Source organism: Vigna unguiculata, chromosome 11 (assembly GCF_004118075.2).
Source record: "Vigna unguiculata cultivar IT97K-499-35 chromosome 11, ASM411807v1, whole genome shotgun sequence".
NCBI lineage: Eukaryota > Viridiplantae > Streptophyta > Magnoliopsida > Fabales > Fabaceae > Vigna > Vigna unguiculata.
Window position 1 is genome coordinate 40,472,124 of NC_040289.1, and position 12,875 is coordinate 40,484,998.

General features: G+C 32.8%; 2 protein-coding genes across 4 annotated transcripts; both read right to left on the bottom strand.

Annotated features, from left to right (window-relative positions):
- Positions 1–115: 115 nt before the first annotated feature.
- LOC114168577 (maltose excess protein 1, chloroplastic-like) lies at positions 116–3,865 on the bottom strand. 2 transcript variants are annotated; one of them, XM_028053459.1, is made up of 9 exons: positions 3,559–3,865; positions 3,314–3,487; positions 2,369–2,659; positions 2,093–2,182; positions 1,654–1,755; positions 1,442–1,560; positions 843–905; positions 708–769; positions 116–318 (listed from the first exon to the last, which is right to left on the bottom strand). In XM_028053459.1, the coding sequence occupies exons 1-9, from the start codon at positions 3,787–3,789 to the stop codon at positions 239–241; spliced, it is 1,212 nt and encodes a 403-aa protein (XP_027909260.1). In that variant the 5' UTR covers positions 3,790–3,865; the 3' UTR covers positions 116–238. The 2 variants fall into 2 exon arrangements, with proteins under 2 accessions (XP_027909260.1, XP_027909261.1); XM_028053460.1 differs by having other exon boundaries at positions 3,314–3,480; positions 3,559–3,823.
- A 1,554-nt stretch (positions 3,866–5,419) lies between these two features.
- Positions 5,420–10,247, bottom strand: LOC114170727 (RNA polymerase sigma factor sigA). 2 transcript variants are annotated; one of them, XM_028056274.1, is made up of 10 exons: positions 9,981–10,247; positions 8,898–9,691; positions 7,918–8,116; positions 7,740–7,832; positions 7,117–7,245; positions 6,963–7,016; positions 6,774–6,851; positions 6,573–6,635; positions 5,916–6,028; positions 5,420–5,792 (listed from the first exon to the last, which is right to left on the bottom strand). In XM_028056274.1, the coding sequence occupies exons 2-10, from the start codon at positions 9,578–9,580 to the stop codon at positions 5,684–5,686; spliced, it is 1,521 nt and encodes a 506-aa protein (XP_027912075.1). In that variant the 5' UTR covers positions 9,581–9,691; positions 9,981–10,247; the 3' UTR covers positions 5,420–5,683. The 2 variants fall into 2 exon arrangements, with proteins under 2 accessions (XP_027912075.1, XP_027912076.1); XM_028056275.1 differs by having other exon boundaries at positions 9,963–10,191.
- Positions 10,248–12,875: the final 2,628 nt, after the last annotated feature.

The window sequence follows — 12,875 nt, forward strand, 5'->3', positions numbered from 1 at the left end:
TTAATAAATTATTTTTATTTTTAAAATAATAGATTCATTCTTTAAACATGATAAAAATAAATAAATATAAAAGTGAAAACAAGACATCCTATTTCTTTTTACATATTTTGAAGAATGATACTAACGAGATATACTTTTTTTAATATTTAAATAATTACAAGTGAAGAGTTTATAATAAACGTATGTAAATTTTGACTTTGATCTCTCCAAAATTTCTGATCAAGATCCACGTCATTGTTCACGATCCAATCAAGTCACGGATAGAAGCCAAGGGTGAGCTGTAACCATGAACTACACTGTCTCTCCAGAAAGTCGTTCCTGTCATAGAGAGAAAACGAAATTATGTTTGTTACAATTGGGAAAAGGTGATGCAATTTTTATTTATCTCTACAAATACATAAAAGAGTTATAACACCTTATTGTTGATTATGATTCACGAAGACAAGATATATAACTACACTAAAAACGGATTATGTTCCCGACGGGAATACCTATTCCATAGATTATGCAATAAAGTCGCTCAAGACATGGCACTACAATGACTAATTCATAACTGCGGAGTAATAATAAATCATCATTCCATAAATGAGAGAAATAAGGACTTTCTACATGGGTCATGACCGAATATGACATAACACTGCCTCACATATGGTAACATATATACAAGTGACACGTGTTTATGAGTGCTATAAGGTTAAGAGATGAACCTATCCACAAAATCAGACCACCAGTTGCTGCTAAGAAGAATTCCTTGCTGATAATGTTTAAACTGGAAAAGGAAGGATATTAGTTTACAGTTGATTTTATGTTTTGCTCGTAAACAAACTGGACATAAAACTCACAGATAGAGGCACGCAATATTCCCGTATCCATAAAAGAGTGTAGCCCACGTTGAACCAGTGAACCTACCATCACAGTTAATTGAATTCATAGTTAAACACATGCAAAGTTTTTGCTGAAGTGGTTATCATGGGAGGAAAGCAAGTAGAAGTAATACTCATCATTAAAAGTAGCATTTAAATTGAATGACAATACCCATCATTATCGACAAGGCAATCTCAGTAATGAGTAATTTATACACTTTATTGTGATTCTACAAAAATTATTCTTTAACTAAAGAGTTGTTAATAAGTACTGCTACGTGATTCAGATAATGATGCATAGTGTTCAAATTGCTGTCAACTAATTTGCAGAATAATTCTCAATCGTTTTAAAAATACTTGATAGTGCTTCAAGATGTATGGAGAAGTACACAAACATTTCTTCGGAAATTTCCTTTCAGGTTATAAAAGATAGTAACCTTTGGGTAATGTGAAGGATTTGCTTGAGTGAAGGGTTAGACCACAACACCGCTTTTAGATATCATGTCTCGAAGCAAATATGGCATTACCATAATTTGTGATTAATAGAGTACAAGAATCAACAGAATAAAGATAATTACCACATGAAATCACGAATCAAGAGAGCACGTGGAAGCATAAGCCCATTTCCAAGCATGGCAAGCAGCATCGAAAAAGCTGACAAGCCTTTCATGTTCTCGGGATTGAGATAATTTGTCCACTGTGGCAGAATAAAAAGGTTAATACAAACACAGGAGATAAAAGTTGAATTACACAGCTTGATGCAATTAAGATTCTAAAATATAAAGTTTACCAATTGAGAAACTGGCATCCACATGAAGAGTAGTGTGGCTGTCCATCCAGATATTCCTCCAACGAATTTCACACCTTTCTCAGAAAGTTTTCCAGTTCTGGCCTGCAAATTTTGGAGCAGAGCGTTTAGAATGATATCGAAACTGAAAGCCTATTTACAATTCCACAGGTTTCAATCTAGAAAGAAGATCCCAATTTCAAATTTCCTGGTTTCAGTAAACAAATACCACGCCATTTGATCACATCAACTAGAAAATCCCATTTTGGGATTACCTTCAATTGCATGGGTTCGTGAAATAAGTTATGTGAAAAATCAATGGATTTTTGTGTTGCATTGATACGGGTGTGATGGTATGAGCACCAGCATTGGTATGGTACGCAAACCTGGATTTAGCACTAATCCATAATCAAAGCTAATCCAAAGGGAGTAAGAAGATTACCAATGTAACAGCCAAGAGAGCAATCACAAAGGAAGTTGCCCCAGGTAAGATGCTGTTAGGTAAATAGGGAACAAATGTAGACCACATTATCTGCATCCAGATTAGAAATTAGGAAGTGTGAGATAAGTAATAAAAGTTATAGAGTCGTGTATCCATATGCATGAAAAGACATTATGTGAATTGGCACGCCTGCTAAGTACTTGACAATCTCATTACAAATTAATATGATGTTGTAATTGTATTGATCCAAGGGTCAGAGAAGGAAAGAACTATTACTTGGGGAAGCACTGAAAGACCCCCAATTGTAATGAAATCTTCCCAAAAGCGCCAGAGTTCAGCATTTAGTAAACCAAAGTAATTCAAGAAATTCAGAACAAGTCCAGAGATCACAACAACTGAAGTAGCCAAAAAGTAAGGCAAAGGCATGGTTTCAGCCAGTGCCAGCTGAACAAGGACAACATATGTTGAAACCACACCCAATGTCTGCACTAACATCGCTTCCTTTTCTCTTTTCTTGGCAAAGTATGAAAGTAGAGACAGGTTCCCAAGCAGACTAGTTAACATTCCCTGCATTAACACCCATGTCATTTACCCACATCAGGTCATAGCATAATTTTTAAAAAATCCAATTAAACAAAGTCAGTTTTCACTTTTGAAAATAAATAAATAAATAAACCGTCATTTTGGTCTCTAATAGTGTACGGCACTGTTACATCGGTCCTTCTAAAACCAAGTAAATTTCAAATAAGTTTATGAAATTTTCAGTTTTTTGATCATCTAAATCCAAAAACTTAAACACGTGCCACAGTTTTGATCCATACACACACATACAGAAACATATACATGCGCATGTGCATGTGTGTTAGTATTCACATTTTAATTAATTCAGGACTAGTGCATTAGACTGATTGCATTCAAGGACTTCTTTGAAATATGTTTAAATTTCAGTTAACTTTTCTGGTTGTCAGATTCATTTGTTAGTTTCCTTTCCTTCTTATCTCTGTAATTGCTATATAAGGACAACCTCTCTTGAAAATCACATACGTTCGTGTAATTCAACAAAATAGACGCAATTCAGTATCACACGTTTTCTCTGATATTCTATCATACACTTCCGAACCTAAAATGATGAGTTACTCTATTCACTGCAAGGTAAACAAACTCGATCAACGCAATAATTTCACGGATCTCAAAACCTCAAAAGTCCGAGCAACGGTTTACCAGCCAGGGGACAGCGGAGAGAGCGGTTTTGTTTCCGGATAAAAGGTTTCGAGCATTGAGTATTATTTGCGGCATTTGCAGCAACAGAAACGGAATATTGGCGGCGGCGGAGAATTTCGAGGTGAGCGAATCCCATTGCTGGTAGCTTTGGCTTCTCCCAACGCTAACTGATCCCTTCGAACAGTGCTCAGAGTTAATCAACGAGAATAAGAAGCAACGAATTGAGTACGCAGTGGAAGAGGTACCTGGTTCGGAGCGTCGGAATCGAGAGCTTGTACAGCGAAATTAGAGCGGCGCGGAGGGAAAGCGAAGAGTCGGAAGTGAGAAGACGGAGAAACGGTGAGGAGGAAGGAGGAGCGAGTGAGGTTAAGGTGTTTGAATTGTGGCAAATCGGTGCTGTGAGAGTGTTGTTGAAAACGGTTACGGTGGCGTGGATGAGGAGGAGCGAAAGGTGTGGAGAGAAAGGAAGTGGCCATGGGTTTGAAGTTTGGATTCTTAGCATACAAACGAATGCATTGTTTGTTTGTGATTGGAGAGAAAAATGAAGTGAAAAACAAAAGAACAGAGAAGAGAAGAGAGGAGAGAGAGTGAGTGAATAGGTGCAGGGATTGGACGGTGGAGATTACGCGTATCTCGAAAAGAATACACGTGGATTAACCCTTTATTGTTGCAACTGTGTTTCCTTACCGCCAACTCACGCTCCCTCCTCTTTCCAACTTTAATATTTATTTATTATTTATTAAAATAAAATAATACTGCCACGTCACCACGTGGGAACTGCTTTACTCCGTGAACTATTGAAAAAATATCTAAAGTTATAATAATTATAGAAAATAATTTTTTTAAAATAAAATAAAGTAAACGTGAATTTATAAAATACATGAACAATTCGTTTCGTTTTATAGAAAAACGAATATAAGGAACGTAAAATATATAGCTTAAAATTAGAAAAGTGTAAACATAAAATTAAGAAATATAAATATTGCTTGAGTTTTTGCATGTCTTCAAGACTTATTAAATAATTAATTAATTAATTATTCTATCAAGTTATTATTTATTCAATTATCAATGGAGTTTGTGTGAGGAAGTTTTTAAGGGTTGAATTTTGGACGGAGGAGAGCAGTGAAAATGACATTGACTTGCTAAAATTAGAGTTCCCAACGAATTTAAATTTTCTAACTACTTCATTCAACTTAATTAATGAACTAAATAAGTAAACTTGACTATATTTGGATTTATTAATAAATGAAGTGAATTTAAATTATTCATAACTTGAATTATTTAATCATAAACTGACTATATATATACTTTTTAATTAATTTATTTTTGTATGAAACAATTAATATATAACCGAATCATAATCTTAAATTAAGTTGAGCTGATAATTTAATTTGAACTAAAATCTGATCATGAACTTCGACGAAATTCACTTTGAATAAAAGAAAAGTTACTATCAAACTCAAGTTGAGATTTGAACTGAAATACTTTTACCAGGTCTAGTGGAACGAATCTAGCCCGAATTAACGATTATTATACCCATTTTCAAAGTTTGATGAATGCTTGTGGAGAATTATTTAAAATATTAAAATAAATGAGCGATGTGTTGAATAAAAATGGGTGGCATAAACAAATAGGCACCGTTCTTTAGATCAATATTTATTTTTGAAAGTCTATGGCTTCATTTCTAAGTTTTTTCAAATATATTTTTTATGTAGCTAGACTCTATCCTTTCATTCGAATAAAAAAAAATCCCAATAAAATAAAGACCACTAAATCTAAACCTTATGTTACATATATATATATATATATATATATATATATATATAATTATGTCATCAAATGACTATTTACGTTCACTTAAACTCATTAGATTTAAATACCATTTTGAATAATCTTAAACTCAACACTTTTAAAAAAACGAGCCTTTTTTACAGTTTTAACTTTAACTTTTTAATTTTTTTAAAAGTAAAACTTAACTTGGATAAACAACCTAAGATATTTCTATATTTATTCACGAATTTTATTTTATTTTTAATTTTTTTTAGTTTTTTTAAATGATTTCTATCATTGTCTATTAATGATGTGATATGAATTATTCATTCAACGTTTCTAAATACATATCATGGTATATAACAACCAGTTTAAAAAATACACTGAAATTTATCAGAACATAAACAACAATATTTTTGGAGTGTTAAAACCAAAATTACCCATATTCATTGGTACTAAAACCATATTTAAAGGGGATTTACAAATCTTCAATGTTCCCTTATATCGTTGTACTCTTTTTGAATGAGGAAGTGAGATTTCTAGGTACATACTTCCGCTCTGTATATATACATTGTAACAAATTTCTGTGATGAGTCCAATTTAATGTTTCAACAGCATTGCCTCCAATTCTCCCTTCCTTGCAGCATGTTTTAGTTTCTCCAATGCAACAAGTCCAACTTGCCTTACTCTTTCTCTTGATAAACCCATCCTTCAGAGAGAACAAAACAAGAGTAATGAGTGGGTTGCAAAAGCTTATGATACATAATTTTGGTAAAACTTTGGTTGGTGTGGCTATTTAAGAAAAGTAAAAGAAAATGGTGGTTGAACTCACCGTTTACTAATGTCTTCCCATGTAAGACATTCTTTACCCAGTCCATAATAAAGTCGAATAATTTCTCTCTCTCGTTCCTTAAGGGTCACATTCATGAGTTTGTTCACTTCATCCTGTGAATATTTGCAAGTGGTATTAATCATTATGGAGGTTATAGCATTTGAATATTTAGAATGTCATCATATTTTCCACTATGAGGAAATTTCGTCAATCATCCAATGATTTCAAATCAGTATACATATACTTAAGACTTAAATATGTGCTTAATCCCTAAACATTAATCCAAGATTAGAATTCATCTTTGTCCCAAGCTTTGATACAGTTGATCCTCAAACTTTAAAAATTAATAGATATAGTCTTTCTAATCCAATTCAGGTTGGCGTTTGAGCTATTTACACGGTGTTCTAGTTCAAATGTTAGTTTGGAATGCTATTTAACAAGTAAAAATATTAACATTGTTGGATTAAGAGGATTATATCCATTCATTTTTTAAGTTTGAGGACCAAAATATATCAAAGTTTGGACAAAGAAGAATTTCAATTTTACGTCTAAATTCAGGGATCACAGACATAACATTGGAGGATAATAGACAGAAAAACGGTTCTCTGCATGACAACAATGAAATGCCGAGTTTCATTCAAATATTTTCCTAAATACCTTTAGTGCCCACTCATCTACTCCCTTCCACGGGATGTTCTCAACGCGATTATCTGCAATGTACTGGGAGTGGAAAGCATAAATCACAAATGAGACAACTGGTATTCTTGAAAAAAATAAACAGAAGGCAAAGAACAAGAAGAAAGTAGCTCTTATGATCTTCCTTGATGGACTAGTAAATAGAAAGGTATTAAATCTTACACTATGATGAGTGTCTCCTCGTAGGCCATTCAAAGAGGGAAATGCTTCTCTATCAAGCGAGATAGTTTTGCTGATTGCCTGCAATAGAGAGTATAGAGACATGGTGAACAAATGGATAATAGAGTGTAGAGACATTACATGTATCAAGTATCAGTAATAAGGATCGTGCAGTTCTCAATGATTTGTTACCTCAGTAGCATTTCTGACTTTCTTTTGGGACATGTTAAGGTGTTTTGCAATCCTCTGCAGAAGAAGGAAACAGTTTAGGCTGGTCTACCAATATCCAGAAATTTTTTAAAAATTTGATACAGAGGCTTTCTTTTTATAAATTTGGCTGACTTACATCAATAGTTGGAGTAACGCCTCTCTCTTCTAGTCTAAACTTTGCATTGCGGATTAAAGATAATCTCTCATGCAAATGAGCAGGCAATCTTAATGTTCTTGAATTCTCAATTAAGGCTTTTGAAACACCCTGCAGCAGAAAAACAGTGTCCATGTGATTGGACAAATTTGAGATGTAAACAGCGCAATCATATAGGATTCTGAAGAAAATGGAAAGGGACGCAGAAAATGCATTCTCTACACCTAAAACTTTGACTTGATTGCATCAGCAATGACAAGAACACCCAATAGGTGAAGCTGATTAATAATACCAACAACAATAGCAGTTCTCAACAGATGAAACTGATCAATCACACCCAAATTCATAAATATGAGTGCAAGAATTGCCAGAGATTTAATACTGAATGCAAAATAAAAGTTTCATAATACCCAGTTTACAGAAACTATTTTAAGAAATTTCATGACAATATTTTCTCTTATTTGGTCCTTCTTTCTATTGATTTTAAACGAATAAATTGGATGAATCTCATGACATCTTCTTTTCAAAGAACAAATAATGATAAAGATGTCTGATAATCAACCATATAGAAGGCGAGTCTAGAAGCAAAAAATGTAAAACCTCACCTGACGTATCCACCAGTAAACGTAAGTTGAAATCTTAAACCCTTTTGAAGAATCAAACTTTTCAATACCACGAAGTAGTCCAATCAAGCCACCCTACAGAGAAATTGAGATGAGTATTTTGCAGCAGAGAAAGAAGCAGGGCCAATCGGATGTGAAATGGAACTATGTTTATAATCACCTGAACAAGGTCACCCATTTCTGCACCAGAGTTTTCATATCTCTGAGCAATAGACATAACTAAGCGAACATTGCTCATAGCCAACTTTTCTCTTGCCAGAGAGCACTCTAGCATTTTTTCTCGTAGTTCAGTACGAGACATCTTCAATGAAGTTGCAATTTCATCGTCGGAGGGTTCACATCCCAGTCTCTCCTTCAGTCTGAAACTCATATAAAAGGTTTCCGTCAACTATCATTCTCTTTGAGGTAAAACCATAGCCAATGGAAGCCAAACAAAAACTGATTCCAGAATTTCTATGAAGACACGTAAAATCAAATAAAAAGTACCATAAAGAATGAAAGTTTTTCATTACAACAAAGACTATAATGTTATGAATTTATAAGAAGTGGATAAGTGATTAATGATTTATATAACCTTTTCTACATCCTAAGACAATTCTTAACTGAAACATTTCACCCTCTATCACCAGTTATAAGCTGTTGAAAGCTGCGAGGATGGGAAGGAAATATTTGAATTTCATTAATTAAATAAGGTAAAAGAAATTCAAATTAGTTATCTGTGTTCAACTTTTAATAAAGTCATGTCATATGCATTATATGAAACATAGACCTGTCTAGAAAACCAAGGTTATAGCATTGACCCAAGAGTTTTAAACAGCAGGATTGTAATAAGAAAATGAAACTGTTAAAACGATACCCTTACATAACAAGTTGCAAAGAACAAAAGCAGACCTTTTTGCCAGGCAAACTAGAATAATCTTTACCAATTACATTATCAATTACTAATTCCCCTTTAGATTAGTATGATTCAAATAAAAGGTTGAAAATAAGGTTTAAAACTTCATTAACAAAACTTCCATTCAAGTGATCCAGATAATCTTCAAAATGCTGCATTGTTTAACACAAAAAGTCACAGACTGCAAAAAGAAGAGATTCTTCATCACTTTTGTTAATCATAGGATCAACCAATTATGCAATTACCTGGATTTATGCTCCTCTAAGGAAAGCCCAACTTTTATTTTCTCTGATAGGATAACAACTTCTGCATGAGAGAGCAATTCCTCACTCACTACTCCTTTCACATAGCCCTTCAAACGGTTTTGAAGAGGCTCTGGACTGATTTTGGACTTCAGTTGCACAGCACCACCGGTTTTAACCACAGTCTTCCGCTTGGCATTCATTCTTCTTTGCCTTGCAGACACTCCAGAACATGTCACCGCTGCCACTTTCCTACGGATTTTCGATTTACTAGAACGTTCTGTTAGCACTTCCCTTTCAAAGGAAAGGCTCCATTGCTTTTCCAGCATTGACTTCTGCAGCAGAAGAAGAGCCTCCACAGAATAACCCATTTCTGAGCTTTCCACTTCTAAGTCACTAGAACTGAAACTCTGAAACCATGGATCCGCAACGGTAGCAGCACCAGCATCATCAACATGCTCCTTAAGAGCCTTGATGGACTGATTCTGCCGGTTCGATGCCGGAAAAGTTGGAGTGCAGTTGGATGATTTCTTGGCAACTATCACAGATTTTGTTGAAACAATCTGATACTGTGTGGATCCAAAGTCACTTCCATAAGAAAGCTTTTCTATAATATCAGAGTAATGGTAAGATGAACTCAAAAGCCTCTTTCCTCCACTGAGTCCAATAACTGCAGCACTAGCCATTATATCCCTTCCTGGCCACTATGTATGATTACCATCAAATCATAACAATGATCCTAAACCCAGTCACTACTTCCTATTACTATCAGAAGCTTCCCAAATTCTCCAATCCTTCTGATAAAATCAAAGAATAACAAAATTAATATTAACTACTGTTACTATAAAAATCATGAATCAATCACTCAACATTTTCTGTTAAAAGAGGATCAATAGTTTATTTCCCCTATCCCTCAAAAATACTTCATGAAAACAAGAATACAAGCCTGTAGCAGATAAAGCTGCAAGTATCTAAATGGAACCCAACCAATTCTCAATGGAAATTCAAAACCTGAAAAAATATAAGGAAAAAAACAAACAGTACATGGCATCTGTGTAAATGGAGTACCAGAAAAAAAAAAATTACAATTTGGAGAATGATGATTGCCCCAACACTAATAATAGCTTAGAAATTTTGGATCATTGAATCAGCTGCAGCTGCACACTGGAAAGACTTCACTCACAAAACTGTTGGTGTGGAAGCAAATAACTATGCTACCACAATTAGATTTTTCTCTTCTTTTTTTTTTTCCCTCCTTTTATTTGTTTATTAATGGTATGAGGAGGGAGTTAATTTGGTTGAGAGAGAGAAAGGAAGAGAAAATAAAATAGAAAATAAAAATAAAAATAAAAAATGAGAAAAAAAATGTAAAGATAAAGATATGGAAGAATGAAAGGTTATTGGCCGAAACAGATATTGGGACCAAGCTTGTGTGGTGTATGATGCTTTATGTTCTCTGTTCTCTTAATTCCACGTTCGCTATGGATTCAACGTTCTTTTATGTTTATGTTTTTATCCACAACTTATTTTTTCTGTAATTCTATGTGCTAAGCTAACTAGTAGATTTTTTTTTGTGTTAACGAATGCAAACAAATCACATGTCTAAATATAAAAGTAAAGTGATTTTTGAATTATAGAATTTAAAACTTAGTCGTTTTTTTCTTTTGGATTACTTGAATGTTGTTTTTTTAGTTTACAAATTATATAATTAAAAAGTAATAAATTACTTTAAAATTGTATAATTTGAAATTTATTTTTATCTTCAAATTGTAAAATCCTGAAAGGGCAATGTGGACAAAAAATGAAATGAGAGTACGAAGAGACGTATGGAGGTGCAGGAAGAAACTTTTGACCCAAAAATTACAAACACTGGGCTAAAAGAGGCAGCCCAAGACTGAACGGCCCCTTTTTGAGGATGGGCTACTTTTGTGGGCTGTAGTGGACTTCTTTGTTCCTCTTCTGCAATGGTATTGTTGCTTTTTCAATCTTCCTTTTTTAAAGAGTATTGCTGCAAGTGTTTTCAGAACACCATTCAGCATTTTTTTTTTAATTGTTAAAAGTTAAAAATAATTAAATAATAAACTATAGTTTGATGTTGCTAAAATTTAAAATATAACTAAACATAAAAAAATTAAATCAACAAAAAAACTAACAATGTTAAACATCTAAAAGATTTACAAAACATGAATTTGAGACTTCAATAAATTAAAAAGATATCACTTAAACATTTTAAATAATATTTTTGTGTTTACTTATATGAATTTATATTATTTTAATTAATAAAATTAATTATTCCAAATTTTATTATAAAAATAATAAAATTAATAACCATTAGTTATATCTTAAACCGTGATCTTAAGTTGGTGCTTAACATTCTCCATTAAATTTCTAGATTATACTTAATTTTAACGTTTTCCGAAAATATGTTTCTTATTGATTGTTTTTTAACCAAATTAATTATGATCGTTACCGCATTAATTATGTTTCTCTGGATTATTATGACGTGGACAGGGTTGTGTGATATGTCTCATTCGATGGTGTTTATATCCTTACATTTAAAGCATTCTCTATCATTGCCATTGGTGTATATTGTCTTCAACAATTGTTTTTTTTTTTTTTTTTTGCAATGCCTCATACGAATATTTTCAATAAGTAGAATAATGTTATGAAATAAAGTGAATAATAGAGAGAATAATAAATAATAGAGAAGAGAAGAAACAATAGAGAATAGAGAGCAACTCATTTTGTGTCTTATTATTGATAGGAAGAGTCCTATTTATAGATACAATATGTAATCCATAAAGGAAACAAATCAACTTAGTTAATACAAATATCTACCATAAAGAGTAATGAATCATATGAGTAAATGTATCAAATCAATGGACAATCATTAATTCATAACACTTCCCTTGAGTGTCCAAACCTAGTGAAGGAAAAAGAGTACAATATTCTGTATTCTTTAATACAATATTGTTGTTTATCACATATTCTATTTCTCCCCCTCATGTAAACTTACATCATTAAGGTGAGAGAGTCCGAATTTGTGAGTCATTTGCTCAAAAGTTTTTCTTGGCAAAAACTTTACAAATAGACTTGTCATATTTTCAGATGAACGAATTTTTGGATATCTATATCATCCTTTCAATTGAACAATATACTATTGTCTTCATATATGATTGTTGATTCCATCTTTATCGGGGATAGTCACACGTTTCTTGCACATGTTAAATTATAAACCTTAACCAAACATATTCACAACTTTCCTCGTAATTTTGTATGATTAGACGATGTTGCTACTATGGTTTGTTTCATATACCTTAATGAAACCATTGTGCTACCACATTTGAACAAACATCTTGTTTGTGATCAACCATTATGACATTGTAAGAATATGTAAAATAACATGCATATCCATAACCCATTGGTCTGAATTTGAATCATTTGGATGGAATATATTCGTAGTACCCTTAAAGTAACGAAGTATATGTTTTACTCCAAACCATTTTCTTCTTGTAGTTGAAGAACTATATCTTGCTTAACAAATTTATAGCAAATGCAATATTAGATCGAGTATAATTCGCAAGATACATTAGTGTTTCTATGACACTAAGATATGGTGCTTCTAGACCAAAAAGATTTTCATCATTTTCTTGAGGTCTAAGAAGAGTCTTTATCAACATCTAACGACCTCACAACTATTGGAGTGCATAATGAACATGACTTGTCCATTTAGAACATTTTAAGCACCTTAATCATATAAGCCTCTTGACGTATAAAAATACTTTTATTTAAATACTCAATTTCTAATTTCAAACAAAATTTTGCCCTTCAAAGATCATTCATCTCAAATTCTTTCAATTGCCTTGTGAGCTTATTAGTAGTTTCAACGACGTTTATGTCATCTACATAAACAATAATTATGGCAAATTCATTATTTGGATCTTTTCATATAAATACAAGACCAAACAGGATCATTTTTTA